General features: G+C 40.0%; 1 protein-coding gene across 1 annotated transcript in view; it reads left to right on the forward strand.

Annotated features, from left to right (window-relative positions):
* The window catches only part of GRIN3A (glutamate ionotropic receptor NMDA type subunit 3A), a 73,819-nt gene extending 58,104 nt beyond the window's left edge, over window positions 1–15,715 (forward strand). Inside the window, exons 8-10 of the mRNA XM_054054803.1 lie at window positions 10,463–10,627; window positions 11,337–11,410; window positions 12,816–15,715. Coding sequence (XP_053910778.1) covers window positions 10,463–10,627; window positions 11,337–11,410; window positions 12,816–13,152 — 576 coding nt within the window. The 3' untranslated portion in view covers window positions 13,153–15,715. The remainder of the gene's footprint in view (window positions 1–10,462; window positions 10,628–11,336; window positions 11,411–12,815) is intronic.
* The last annotated feature ends 215 nt before the right edge of the window (window positions 15,716–15,930 follow it).

Consider the following 15,930-nt stretch of genomic DNA (forward strand, 5'->3'; position numbering starts at 1 on the left):
GCTGCTAAGTTAGGCATGCAGTGCATGCATCACGGAGCGCTTTTGGAGAAAATGAGGCATGTAAACATCTGAAAAAATGATCTGTCATACTGTGCAAAAAACCTTATCTGATTCCACTTATTATGTGTATCACCATCTACAGGATCTGTCAGTGATTCTGGACCCTCTTACACAGGAATATAGCTAAAATAGCTAACAAAGAGACCAATGAAAGCAGAAGAAGCAGAGAGAGTGGGAATATAGTCCATTCCAAATCTCTAATATAACCCTGACCTCTTCCTGACATGTGTCAGCTACTTGTACCAAAGATACCACATCAGCCCAGAAACAGTCCACTGAGGTATCATGCTAAGCACAGAAGAGAGGCAGTCTCACATCTAAGTAGATCTATAGGAAATGGAGGTAAATCTCTGTGGTTTTACATCTTGGTGTCAAATCAAAGGAGCTATACCAGCTTGTGGAAGCTGCGCATGTAGGCCTTTATTTATGAGAAAAAACTTACTTTTATCAGAAGATCAGGTTTTCATCATTCCATAGACTGTCAAGTGAAAAAAGGTGAAGTACTGAGGAATCAAATGATTCAGCATGTGTGAAGCTTAGAGCATACCTTTAGCTCAAGGTACTCCAGGAGACATAGGTTAGGTGTTGACACTGATACAAAACATGCAGCCAAAAGTATGCTGTCTCCTCCTTGGAGTGTTATCCAAATACCAAACTGATCCAACATGTTCCCCAGTAGGTGGTAGCATCCTCAAAATAGAAGCCCAGTTTCCTAGGGCTCTAACTCCAGCTCCTTAGTGGTCACCAGAACCACTGCAAACCTCTCACTGCTAACTAAATCACTAGAAAAAACTTCATTTCTTAGAGATCAAGGAAAAGCTCTTTTTGACTGCTTTAATACATAGACTGTTGAGGTATTTCTGCATCTATTTTTACATAGTTAATGTTTTCATTAAGACTGTGTCAATATTAAATAAATTTTATTTTAACATCAAACATTCACAGAAGAAAATTATATTTATTTTTATTTAACTTGTTCAGTTTTTTCTTGTCTTATTAATTCAACACAGGAAAGCACGCATAAACCATACATTCACTGCTATTTCTGATCTAGCTTACCTGAAGATTATATTGTCATTGAACAAGAGAGGTAGCTGGGGAGTTTTCTTTTTAAAGCAGCTGACATATCGGTTCCTGACAAGCACTTCATTCAATGACCTCTTGTTACTCTACATTTTAATACAATCTTTTGAATTAAATCTCAGGGAAACTACTAGATAGTAATGGTATTAATTACCACAACTGTCATAAAACTGAAAACTCTTACAGCAGAGACAAGCTTGTGTTCTTGGTAACTCCTCAGTGATAAGACATAAGGAGCTCCCTCTGATCATGAGATCTGACTTTAGTATGCAAGGCTGTATTCTCTGTGTTCTTAGAGGAACAGGGAAAAAAACAAATCAATTCTAAACATCTTCCAGTTAAAAAGTTTGGCTTTATTTAGGACTGCTTTGCTCCCAGAACATATATCTTCTCCTTTAAGCTGTTGGTTTCCAGAGTGGGGTGCATAGAGCCCCTGCAGGTGTGTGAGACGATCAGCTAGTGTGCAGGAAGAAAATAGTAGAACTTCATGAATGCATACTTACATATACATATATATATAAAAATATATAAATAACTATACATTGGGGGGGGGGGGCATGGTCAAAAAGCTACTAACAGAGGTGCACAATCAAGAGAAGTTTGGAGACCACTGCTCTAAGCCTTAGGATGTCAAGACTGTATCCAGAAACAGGAATTTTTTTTCTACCATAGCAAGTATAATAATAGAGAAAATAAGACCTGGCTTGGCGAACTGCACAAGGCTTATTATAAAATCAACTGATTTTTTCTTATTGTGAAGAAAAGCAAACATGAACAAAGATTACATAAAACTTGCATTCAAACTTGAGAGAAAAAGATCTGATAGGCAGCATGTCATTTTTACAGTTACTTTTCTGAAAGCCCTTTCAACTTAAAAATGTGAGGAAAGACCATACCACGTTCCTGCACAGCTATTGCTAATACATTACATCTGAGTAAAACCCAGTTTTTCCACTTCCTTGAATTTTCATTAACTCTTTCATGTTCAGTGATGTAATACAAACAGTCACTGGTTTCCAAATAAACCTTAAACTTCCCTGTGTTCATGGCATGAAAAAACAATGACATGGTTTAAGCACTCAAAGATTCCTGAAGGCCTACCAACAGAGAAGGAGGAGGTGAGAAAAAAGCTAATCCAATCAGAAAAGAAAATTTTGGTTTTATCACGTGGATAGTCTCATCGGCTTCCTTTTTTCCAAATGTTGAATATAACCCTTGGGTTTTAATGGGTGGTTTAAGCATGGGGTCACAGCTGGGAGACATACTGTGCTTTAGTAATTCAGTCTTTTAAGCATAAGCTGCATGTGGTGGCCAGAAACTAAGGCAAATCTAGCTGCTGTGGGGCTGGTTTTCTGACTGTAGTCCTTATTTGATCTTCAGTTGTCTTAATCCAACGTGCATGACTGGTTTTTGATCCAGAGGCAAAAGCCCAAGTAGCTCGTTCAGGTGTCTGAATTGAAGGACTCTGAAAAATCACTCAAAGACTTGGTCTTCGAACAAATCCTCAAAGGTCTTACACAAAAAGAAAGAGCAAGCAGAAACAAAAAAAGCACTTGTAAGTCTATGCCAGTGTGGGATAAGATGTGCTAAGTCCAGACCTTCCATTTCCTGAGTTATTCTACTTCTACTGCATCTCCCATGAGCATTCTCTCCTCTCCACCCACTCCTCTTGGCCAAGAACTTGCAGATTTTAGGACTGTGCAATGTTACAACTGGGACAAATTTCCTAAACTAAACAGGGCCAAGCAGCAGACACTGTTATCCGAAATATGGTTTCTCCATCATTATGTCAAGAAGCATGGGAATTATTCTTGGTCTTCTTGGTCTTATCTTTATGTCAGCTTGTATCCTTTACTCTTGTACAGCCCAGAAATCTGTTATTTAACTGTATGCAGTCAGTCACAAGACCAACTGATTCACTGAAATGTGGACAATGTTCAACACAGAAGTAGATACTTCATTTTTGACAAAAGTCTCAGCTTCTAAGTCTTTCACATTGATCATATACCCAAATAAGACCTGGCAATTGCCTTTTGATAGCTAGAGTAAGGCTTTTTATTTTCTACATCTTTTTGATAAATTTGGTCTGTGACACACTGCACCTGTTGACCAAGAATAATGACCCAAAAGTGAGAATATACATAGGTGAAATATTGATCAGTATAGCCTTTAAATGGGTGAACTATCCATCTCCTTTTTCTGTTGTTACCTCTTGAAGTTTTACCTGATTCTTATCCACCTGACACTCCTGCCCACCAAGGTTAATTTTTCTTTGGATTTGTTTTAAGATTCATCTTCCTACTCATCATTTTTTTTTTCTAATCTCACACTGGGAAGTTATAGTTCCCAAGGCAGAATTCACTGCTAGCTCTTTCTGTCTCTCCTTGCTCATTCTAAATTGCATTGGAAAACAAAACTGTCTTGGAAAGGCATGATCCAGACTGGACCCTTGACTCTTCAAGCTGAGAAACCAAATAAGAATGAGTTTGGAAGTGCAGAGGTCATAGGGCCTGACTCCACTGTTTTGTATGAACCTCTTCAGCCCAAGGAATCCTAATTCAGCTAGCACCAATTGATCATTCAAGGGGTTGCAGCTAACTAAAACTTGGAATGAGTTGCTGCAGAGAATTGCATTTTACCCTACCACAAGTAACTTGGTAGTATTGGCTGTTCAAGTTGTTCACGAGTTGGCAGCATTATATTTTGCTCCTGTTACATCTGACCATGATCAGTGTCATTGGTTTTCAATTGTCATACAATGCACTTAGCCATTCCTCTACCCCAGTGTTATTTTCATTGATGACACTTCAGTAGGAGCCAGGCTCCTACTTTACCCTCCAGCACATTAGCTCCACGCAGGCTTAGGAAGAACTGCACATTCTTTTGTTTCTGTGGCATTATGGTTGGACTCGATGATCCAGCGGGTCCTTTCCAACCTAGTGATTCTATGATTTTGGGGAACCAAAATACAGTGAATTGTTAGCTTTGCAACTTTCTGCTCATGATAGCAAAACAGGTACGATAAGCCACTGTGGCAGCAGACAGGGTTGATAACCTGAACAGTCAAGTTCCCTGTCAGTTAGCAATGGGTTTGACTGTTCAGACCAGTCATTAGTGGTCAGGGCAGGGTGTTTAGAAGATGAGCTAGTACACCACAGTTTCTCAAGACAACAGAAAAAGAGAAGGACCCCAGCTGTAAGTAGTGAGGCTTTTGGAAATGTTAACTATGCATATAGTCTGTTACATACCTTTTAAGATACGTTTTCAAAAATGTTGTTGGAACTGTCTGTTCTATTTCACTTGAAAGGACAATTGGAGCTCTTGAACTTACAGACTGATTTGCATGTAGGCTGTCAGTTCAGTCATATATCAATAAATATATGGAATAAAACCCCCATATTTTTACATAACAGTATCCCAACTATTTATACAAACTACTTACTGATACGTCACCTAAACAGTATTTAATGTGACATTTACAGTAACAATATATGCAACCACACAAATGACATCAGCCCAGACTAAACCCATTATTGGAGATCCACCATTTCCAGAGGTGGCACTGAGAAAGCCACGGTGCCATGCATCTCCTGCTGGTTCCAGAGAGAGAGTTCCACGCTTCTGATGGTGGGTATTTGTCATTGACTGTGGTCTTCCATGATCCAGACCAGCTAAGATGAAGTTCTTCCATCCTGTATTCTTCTGTCATCAGCAGTTGTATCCACTGATGGCTCTCTTCTGGAGTCTTTGAATGAACTTGATCAAGCCTGACTTGCCATGTCTTATGCCTGAATCAGTAATCTTTGGCCTCAACATCACTTGGAATGTACAATCAGACATTGCCTCATTCATCTTGCTGTGGTTTTATCCAGTCATCATCCAGCAAGGTGTGTCTTTCTGAGTTTTGCCTAGTGTCCTTAAACATCAACAGTTAGTTGCCTGTTTTGTTATATCAGTCACCTGACAACTCAGCAGTCATTTTTCCAGCCATTACCTTGAAGCTGTGGTTTATATACTTGCCTCAGTGCACTGAAGGTGTCAAGGGAAAGCTGTGCAGACCCCTTCACAAACAGAATGAACTGCCCTGTGCTCTTAAATGAAAGCTGCGCATCAGTCACCTTTCACAGTACCTTGTTACCAGTGCATGAAAAACAAACATAAAGAACAAGAACAAAGATTTTGCTGCCAAGGCAATGTGCTCAGTCTGCATGTATGCTGTCTGGGAAGGAGAACTGGCCCTTGTTCAGTGGAGAACTGGGAACGTTATGAAGAAGGGTGTGACAAAATGACAGATGTTGCTTTGTAAAGGATCTATCTGAATGTGTAAGAGGCAGTAGCATCTGGACTTGCCCTGGGGAAAAAAGTGTTTCCCATGATGGTCCTGAAGAAAGGAGAGTTTGAGCACTGAGTTTGACAGCATAATCAGGAGAAGCATGTTTTGGGTCGCCTGGAATGAGTAACAGATTTAGATTCACCTGTTGAAACAGGAAAAAAAGAATCAGTTCACTATCTGAGGAGACAGCTATTATTCCCAATTCACCAGCCCGTAATATCACAGAAGCAAACACCTTCTCAGTACCTAATTCAGATGATATGTGTATTGTTGTCCTGCCTATCAACAGGGGTTGGGTAATGGATGAGGTGAAAGAAAAAGATTTATTACAAAAGGAAGTATTTTTCAAGATCTGTACAAAACTCCTCGCTACTAGAGGGGAAAGGAACTTGTCATGCTAATGCAAGACAGTGATTTACAGTATCTTACAATTTGGCACTTGAAACCCTCACCAGTCCTTGCTAAGGATAGTCTCCCTTAAGAGATTAAATATATACCACTACAATGCTGCCACTTCTTTGAGAGCGCAGAAAGCCATATGGCTGAATAATAAATAACAGTCTCTGCAGCTACAAGAAGTGCGACTATCTGGAGACAGGGACAGGGTTTAATATTGTTTAGTTACCTAAATACAAGCATTATCGTCATTATGCTTTAGAAAAACTACTGAGATGCCCAAATCAGTTTAGAAATCTGCCCTTTATATCCATTTATCTGTAGCAAGGCTGGAAATAATTCCTTCTTCACTGAGGTGCTGCCAAGTTTAACTTCCTGACCTCAGCAAAGTTTTTTAAAATCCTTGCAGATAAAAGTCTATCAAAAAGGATAACTTACTATTATAGCTAACACACACAAGATATCTGTATTTAACATTTGGGTGTGTAGCACCAATACCTGTGCTGTGCTGCCAAACTGCAAAGTATCCACAAAAATCTTAGAAGCTTCTATTAGTCTAAGTTGGGTGACCGGTGTATTTGATGGCTCACTGGTCTCACTTGTAGCAAGGAGTAAAGCAGGAGTTTCACCCATGAAATCCAATAATGAAATCTCTGTGTGCTGTGTGTTGGCTCTGATCCCTCCTTCAAAGAACACAGAAATATCAAACCCTCTTCTCTGCATCCCCTTGCTTTTCTCAAGGCCCAAAGGATAAGGCTATAACTACGACAGAGATGGCAGGAATGGTTAGGTAGGAATTGCAGATATGCATTGATAAATTAACAGTCTCTCCAAGGATATAGGAAAGAAGCAGATACCTCCACTTCTTTTTTTTCTATTTGTTGGTTTTCAGAAACTGCCAATTTCCCCATTTGCAAGTGGCAAATAACAGAGGCTGTTGCCAGTGTAGCACTTAGCACCCATTATCTGTAATCATCAGAGGACTGACTATGGTTGCTTGCTGCTTCAGAACCACCACATGGGTATAATTGAGTTCCTTCTCTAAAATGCGGACAGCTACCTCCTGAATTTATGGTCACAAAGTCAGAGCAAGGATTGCATTTTTATCCTAGGTAAATAGAGAATACATCACATTATGGGCTTTTAATCATTTTTTTTAAAAAAAAAAAGGGAAAAAGAGATATTTCAGTAGAGAAAGTCATCATCTGGTTTTCTATTCCCAGCACAGACCTAACACACACCTCTAACCCCTACCACTTCAGCAGAGAGTAAAGCAGTGATACAGCGAATGCATTTTATTGCTGCTCTTTCCAAATCTATCCTATACATGTACCTACAAATACATACACAAACTACAAGATAAGTAGTGAGGGTTTGCTGCTGTTGATACCAATCGGCATGAGCTATGAAAATGTGAGGTTCCTCTGTTAGATGGTTTCTTTTATTATTGAGCATGTGTGTGTCTACAGTAATTACAAGCAGCTGATAAATTGCTTTTTTACAATGGTATGTAAATGTGATGATTTTGCTATAAATAATCACTCCATACACTATAAGACACACTGCTAATTATTTCTCCCCAACTTCATTTACCCGCTTAATTTAGTCTCCAAAATTTCTCTCTACTGTGCAGCCTTTATCAAGCAGCTCTTCTTTATTGCTAGATGAAATATTATTGATGCTTTGTTTTGGCATTTCCTTTCCTAGGAAAAGATGTCTTGTTTGGGACAATTTCAAAAGCTATCCATTACAAGTGAAAAATGCAGCTGAGATGCCAGTGCTGGAATTTCTTTCACCTTTTTCCAGGGAAGGCAGAAAACTATTCTGCAGAGCTGACAGGACAGTGAGCCAGGCTCTCATCAGCATAAATCAGAGCAGCTTTGCTGAAGACAAGGGAGGCAAGGGAGTTATTTTTTATGTAAGGATCTGGCCAAGTGTTCTCTCTGCAGCAGTACTGGAGTGGCATCAAACATCAACCTCAGGCTGGAGGAGACATCTCACGCATGCAGGAATCTCCACTGCAATTGCCACTGTTTCTCATTTTTACTATTATTTTTAATGGCTTGAGTTTTATCATATTCCATTAAGCCTACTTTCTATTCTCAGAGCAATATAAACGCTGCCTACCATACAACCTAACACTAGCAGATCAGGCCACCTGCAGATCTTCCCTGGCTCTGAGGATACTTTTTAAGAAGCTAAGCAAAAGGACCTTCACTAAGTTGATTCACTGGTTCTTGCCCCCAGGGGAGTTCATGGCAGTGCCTGCCCATGGTCTGTCACTCTGTATGTCACCAACAAGCAGCAGCCTGGGAGCATATATAGATAGGTTTGTTATTCAAGTGACTAAGCAAATCTATTCCTTTTTAATTATTATTCTATTTCTCATTCACTTTATTCTTACATTTACTGTTACCTCTACATCTCTAATGAAGTTGTTTTATACTTGCTCTTGAATATCTTTTTGGGGAAGCAAGTGATTTGTGTTAATGTTTCTTGGAGAATTAGCATAAGCGCATTTAACCATTATGTTCAGCTAGTAGGGATAGCAGTCATTTTTCCTCTTACAGATACAAATACTTCTTACAGATATGTGCTGAATTTAGAGATGGGCTAGACTGAGGTCTTGACAGTAAAGACATCTGAGAAAAAGGTCAGGTATGGGGCCTTATTCTGCCTTTGTGCTACCTGGGAAAAGTTGGGCTTCACTGCTAATTAAAAGAAACAGGACAGGTAACACAAACCTCCAGTCAAACCCTTTGGGGTTTGAGTATTTTAAAGCATTATGACTTGTGATTTTCATGTCACCCTCCTGTTCCCCTAACTGGAACAACAAAGTATGGGTCAACAGGCTCTTGCCACAAGGAATTCCAATGCTGAGAAGGAGGTTTTGCTTCTAGGTTGAATTGGTGCACTCTCAGCACCAGAAAACTCTTGTGCCAAGACTGACACTCTTCTACTTCCAAATCTATTGTGGTTTTCCACTTTTCTTTCTGGGCTGCAGTAAGTTTCTTTAGATATTGCTTTTACACCACCATTATACTCTTCAACATCCTTGAAGTGTTTATTCACTGGTATAAAAATTCTCTTGCCAGAAATATTGCTCACTGTGCTTTGGGGCAAGCAGGTTGATTTGGGCAGAGAACCCCCAAAATAAGAATTCTGAATCTGCTAGATTGCTGGAGCTCTGTTCTTTATAAAATCTGCGATATGCTAACTCCTATCATTGTGTTTTAAAGAACAGAAATTGAATATGAAAAACAGATGAGAGAAGTACTGCTCAGAATTGCTGAACAAAAGTACGCAAAGCGAATTCCAAGCCTTCATCTTCAATGGACTCATCACTTATCAATCCTTTGGCTTAAAATGACCTCATAAAAAGATTTTTTAATCATTCTGATTTATCTTTGAACTAAATGCAGTTTCTTTTCTGGATTACACAGCTGTAAAGCACAGTCCCTCCCACCACCCACCCACCAAACTAACAGCAACCTAAAGGAACACACAGGTCAATTATCCAGGGTGATGACATCCCAGTTACCATCTCGGGAACACAAAACCCTACCCAAGAAATTTGCTGACATGGTAAATAACCTTCCTTAATAGAAAGGCAAAAGTAGAGCGTGCATTCTTGGAAACATTTCCAAAGTAGTCTGAGGGTAGTAATTACTAGCAAGAGTTTTTAGTTATTGATAAACTTATAACAGAGTTATGGAGGCATAATAATAAAGGTACTAAGATTATACATAACATGCAAACCTGACCCATCCAGTGGAGTGCAGGTGTTTGTGGTACAGATTGCTGCTGTTCATGGTTTCTTGGTCTGCAAACATGATTAAAAACATGATTAAAGCCAATAAGAGACTCAAATTAAGTAAATGCTTCCTGCTCTGTGTGAAAAGAACAAGATGACAGTGTTCCTGTTCTCCATAATTGCAGCTAGGGTTCCTATCAAGCACAATTTTAGTCCTGTTAGTGTAGGAAGAGAGGAGGTGTCATGTTTGTGCTACTACTCCAAAACCTTTTCTCCGTGACCTTCCAGCAAGAGTAAAGCGCAAAACAGGGAAGTTAATGATCAGTTCCCAGAAAATATCGTGGAATGGTTTGGCTTGGAAGCGACAATAAAGGTCATCTGGTTCCAACGCCCCGCCATGGGCAGAGGTAACCTCCCACTATATCAGACCCCCCAAGACCCTGTATATGAAGAGTCTTAGCTCACAGTTGTTGAAGGACTTGCTCTACAGTTCATTGGCTGGATTCTGTCAAGCCATATTTGCTTTTACAGATGCAAAGCCACCACAAATACTGGATTCTTGTACATGTTCAATACTTACTTTTAGTAGGGAAACCGCAAGAAAAAAATTCCCTGGTCTTTGGCTGATTCTCATTGCCATGACAGGTCCTTTGCTCTGACTGAACACCAAGCTTTCTGCAACAAAGAAAGGCTTTGTTGTGAACAATATCCAGATTATTCTGCAATATTCCACCACTGTGCACTCAGACCACATTTCCAAATGAGAAAACAGAAGCACCTGTTAAAATACACTAACAGCCTACTGCATTAACTTATCTTTTTTATTTTGTTCACAGACACTGCAAATGGGCATCAAGCATTTTTCTGGGCTCTTTGTGATGTTATGCATTGGATTTGGCTTGTCCATTCTTACTACCATTGGGGAACACATTGTGTATAGACTCGTTCTACCACGAATCAAGAAGAAATCCAAGATGAAGTATTGGCTTCATACAAGCCAGGTATGTAATCAGAAGTAGTCCTGTGACAGTCATGTGGACGATCAAGAAAGCCTGGAAAAGAGCAAGGTATAAAAGGTTTTAAGAGCACTGATGATTGGCATTTGAACTGTGACAGCAACATCTCAGATTTGAAGAGGCTTTCTTAATGATGCATAACTGAGGAAACTGTTCAAATACTGAAAATTGCACATGTAACCTGACATCCTTTGGACACCAGAAGCAACAATGCTATTATCCTGAACTGGCTAACCAGAACATTTTGTCTCACTGTTAACTGGGGATATTTATCCATGCCAGAAGGGCCGGATAACTTCCTTCATTATTCTAGGTAAAAACAATGGAAACAAATTGCTCTAGCTGTTTGTTGTAAAGGAAGAGGTTACTCTGCAGCTAAAGGCATAAAAACGAAGCTATTGCTTTAAAGTGGCAGATCTTTTAGGATATAATTGCTTGCCAAGATGCACTTTTTTTCTGAGAAATTCACTGAGCATTGTTTGCAGACTATTTACCAACCTTTTAGATTGGCAATCCTTCAGAAACTATGAGAAAATAAATGTTATAATAACAAAGCACAGACATTGCCTGTATCCTTGAACATGCAAAATAATTTATACTCAGGTCCATCACACAAAGCCCAAATTTTTTAGCTATTTATGGAGCTATGCTGAGTCTTGCTTTTACTGATTTATTTTTTTTCTTTTCCCTCTAGAGATTACATCGTGCTCTGAACAGTTCATTTACTGAGGACAAACACCAGCCTAAGAAAAAACGAGTAGAAAGGAGGTAGGAAGTTTGCAAATACAAACTACAAAAATTATCTTGAAATTAAATAATGTTGTGTCTGGATATCTACTGATGGATCTAATACACCTCAGAGATAATAGGACCAAAAAAAAAAAGAACACAAGATGGACATGATGAGGGAGGGAGGCAGAAATTAATTGTTTCCAGTAGGAGGTATTAAAGCTAGAAATTTTGTTCTTTCTTGATTTCACATACAGCTAATGAAAGCACCGTTCTAAAGACAGTCTTTGCAGTCTTTTAAGTCTGCTGCCCTACTTTTTAGGTAATTATAATAAAGCACTGGCAGATAACTAGGGCCCTGCGAGGCAGCCTCACAGTGAATAAGCGATCAGGCAGTACCTATGTCAGAAACCTTTTCAGCTTTCTTATTTTCTTAGAATGAAAAATAACAAAGCTGAGAAGAGGAAGGTGCAGTCCTTTCAGAAACCGTTGTCTCAAACAACACTTGTTGGAGGAAAAAAGTATGTAACTATCTTGCTTTGTTTTCATAGCGTTTTCATAGCCTATGTCTTCTGAAGAGGAGACAGTCTTAGCTATAGCTACCAGGAACACAAGGCATTTTATTAAAACTATACATTTGTCCAGTAACTCAAAACTATTAGTGAGCTTTTTAAAGACACAGGCCACAGTATTGCTTTTCTACAGATAAATTCAGCCACAGACAGTAGAAAAGAAATGTCTTCTACAGTGTCGCTAGATATTTGGCATGACTGAAACCCATGTATTTGAATGTATATTGTGAATAGTTTGTCATTCCTGCATTAATGGCAGCAAATTTAAGTAGTAAACATCTGTAAGTTAATAGATTGCCTCTATACAGACACATATTTAAAAGCACATGTAATTAATTTCCTCTGCTCGTTCCTTCATCTTACTGCTGCACAAAACCCCATAGTGTGGCACCTCCTTGCACACAGCAATTCCTCACTTTTGAATTTTGAACAGCAGTACCAGGAGCTCACTGTGCAAAGCATTTCCTCCTCCTTCACCCTCCTGTCTGAGTGATAGCATTCACTCTCCTACAACTGGAGGCACTAGCTTAGCAAGAGGGAGAGTCTTCCAGAGAAGGGGGCTCTCTTTATCTCTAACGATACAAAAAAAAAATCTGAATTATTTGCCAGATATTGAGCACTACAAAAATTTCATAACACAAGGAGATGGGCATAAGCCCTATAGAGAATGGCTTGGAAAAAGAACCACATGAACACTCTTTCAACATTGAGAGTAAAGATGTGCTGCTGCCCCAAAAATTCTGTCCACACAGCATCCATCCCACATGTGTGTGCCTGTACACCCATCCACCATCCTTGCTCTTCTCATGGTCTGAGCTGCTGTTTGCACAAGAGCAAGTTGATTTCTTATTAACTCTCGCATCTCTGTTCAGATCCCATGTAGGGAACAGCCAGCATGCTGTGTGGAATACAGCCAGTCTGGGCAATTGTCACCGGAAAAAATATGTCTGCACCGATAAAGAACAAAATGAGGTATCAATCCGACAGCACCAAGACATCCCCCTGCCCCAGGTGAGGAGAGAGACTCCAGCTTCTTTAACAACCAACGGGAAAGCAGAGTCCCTCAATATTACTAGGACCTCAGTAATGCAAGAGCTTGCGGAACTAGAGAAGCAGATTGAAATCATCAAACAGGAGCTGCAACTCGCCATGGACAGGAAATCGGAGCTAGAAGAGTATCAGAGGACAAACAGGACTGCAGAGCCCTAGGACAGCATACCTAGGCCCTTTCCCCTTTTCTTCCTTTCTCCTCTTCCTCCGTAAGATTTGTAACACGCTTTTGTATTGCCAGAAAGAGGTGTGAAAATAAAACAGGCAATATGCTCTTCATGAGAGCAGAATTGCAGCAGCCCACAGCCACTGCCACCCCTCTGAGTTCTCCTCCTTTCATAACAAGTTTCTCATTCTCCTGGCAAATGTCAGCCACTCTCAAGGAACGGGAGAAACGGGAGCATCTGAACAGTGAGAGTTCCTGCACTTGACAGTACAGTGAGGTTCCCGCTTTTATAGCCCTTTCTGTGCATTAAGTTAAAAAAAAAAAAAAAAAAAAAGAAAGAAAAAAAGGGGGAAAAAAACAGAAGAAAATTTAAACTGTTCATTGGAAGCATGTCCCTTGTTGGTATGTTTTTGTTGTGACTAATTCTATGAGTGTAGTCTCCATTCATGCTAAGTCTCATTAGGATTGCCTCATTATGCCAGGTGCTAGTTCTGTGTTGGCAATCCCTTCCCTCCTGGCACAGGCTGTGGTTTCATAAGACAAGTTCTTGGTGGTAATTCCAGTACACACCATTTCCTCAGTTCTGTCAGCACAAATGCAGATGTGGCTGATCTGTGACTGTGATAAAGGAACTCACCAAGCTTAAAAATAACTTGGCAAAAACCAAACCACCTCCTCTGTCTGCTTCTGAGCCCAGGTTCAGCTTCCACTCCCACCCAGAGAGAAGCTATGCAAACAGCTGCACCAACAGATGTGAGGGGATGGGTTCATGGTGACACAAAGCAAGTATAAGGGGAAAGGAGAGGTAGCAGAACTGTAAATGAGAATTTACTGCCAAAGGTATTTACCCATGTGAAACTACTCCTTTAATATTCTCTGTCTTCAGTTGACAATAAGGTTCTATCTCACAGCCAAAGTGGCATAAAAAGGCTCTGGTCCAAGATTCATTTGGACACCAAACTCCCCTCAAAGTCAAAGGGAGTCACCAAAGCCTCCCTGTGGACCAGGTCTTACTGTGAAGGAGGAGAGTTATGGTTTCAAAGGCAATGTACTGAGTGGAGCTCCCTCCCACCTGGATGATGAGGGGGGAAGGAAGGGTAAGCTGTTCAGCATCTGAATAAATACTGCATCAACCCAACTGGCTGTGTTATTTCAACAGGACTTCTGTGAATTTTTAAAGACTTAACGAACACATACCATATTACACAGAAAAAGAAGGTAACATTATCAGCATTAACTCTGGTCTCCAGATATATCAAAAGTCCTTTTTACCCTCCTTGTCTCTCCAGCCATCTGTGTGAGTGTTGCCAGGGTCACATTCTCACTAGATATGCTTTAAACGCTACAGGCAGATCTTAAATTTTATTGTGTAGTTTGAAAAAAAGGCATTCTACCTTTTTGTACCTTTAGCCCTTGAAAAAACACTTGCAAATGAAAAGCTGTGCATGGACTACTAAAAGCTGATATCAGTAATGCAGCAATACTCAGCCTAATTAGCCCCGTCCAGAGTTCATATTCTATTCCCTGCTCAGTCCTTGGCCTCTGCTTTTGGGCAGCGTGTCTGTTTCTTTCAATACAGTCAGTAAATGGGTAATAGTAATTAGGGTATAAAACAGGAAAGTGGGATCCAGAGCCCTGCACATCAGGTACATCTAAAAACCTAGGATGTCCCTTCTTTCCTTGCTCCTAACAAGCTAGATGACACGGGGCAAGTGATTTAGGTTGCTTCTGTTGCCTTCCCTTAATTTACCTCCCTCATTTAGATAGTTGGCATTTTAGGAAGAGATCTTTATTTGTGTAGTATCCAGAAAGTTACAACCTCAAACATAATTTGGTTAGAACAGATGAACACTGCTCTTCTCGCCATTATAAGAAAAACACAAGGAAAAAAATATTCCAGCCAAATTTCATCAGTATGTCTATTGTTGATTACATCCTTGTCTCTGCATGCATCAGCCCAGAAAAAGACTATTTTTTTAAAGTAATTGAAAATGCTATATCTTATACAAAAATGTATGTTTTAGTTCAAAGTCCCAATCAAAACACCCAAACTTATAACAAATCACTCCTCATTTAAAAACAAAAATTTAAGTGAAAAAACATCAACCACTTAATGTTAAGCAAAATATTGTTTCTGATGCGTGCCTTCGGGGCCACTACCATAGCAAATGCAGAATATGGATTGATCCATATTACTGCAGTACCAACTAGAAGCCTTTAGGGAGTTGATCCAAGTTATTGTTGCCTAACAGAGACACATTTTGGCATGTTATTTTCTTATTCAACTATTGTCCCATCATGATGCCATAGGAGACAGAAAAAAAAATACATTTCCGTGGCTTTCTTTGGGATGACCAAGTATCACACACATATCACTGCCTGCACAGGCGGAGGAAGATGCACTGGAGACTAGATGGTTCTGGCCTGCCCGCATTTGTCAGGCCTTACATTTAATTCCTCCGTCCTTAGACCAATGGAGGAACTTAAATTCCTCAAAAATTTCATCCTGTCACAGAGCCCGTGGACACGTCTGCTATCGCGTAAGGAGCAAAGCCCAAAGGGAAGAAAGCAAAAGAGGTTATTGCTTACCTGCAGGTCACAGCCAGTAGACTAGAATCACGACAGTATCCTTAGGACTAGCTTGACCTTATGGAAGAGGGCAGAAGATTGACAGGACAGCAGTCAGTTCAAACACTTCCCAACTTCAGCTGCCACAAGGAGAAAATAACTTCAACTGACAGATTGGAAAAATAGATGGGTTCTGGACCACC

Source organism: Cuculus canorus, chromosome Z (assembly GCF_017976375.1).
Source record: "Cuculus canorus isolate bCucCan1 chromosome Z, bCucCan1.pri, whole genome shotgun sequence".
NCBI lineage: Eukaryota > Metazoa > Chordata > Aves > Cuculiformes > Cuculidae > Cuculus > Cuculus canorus.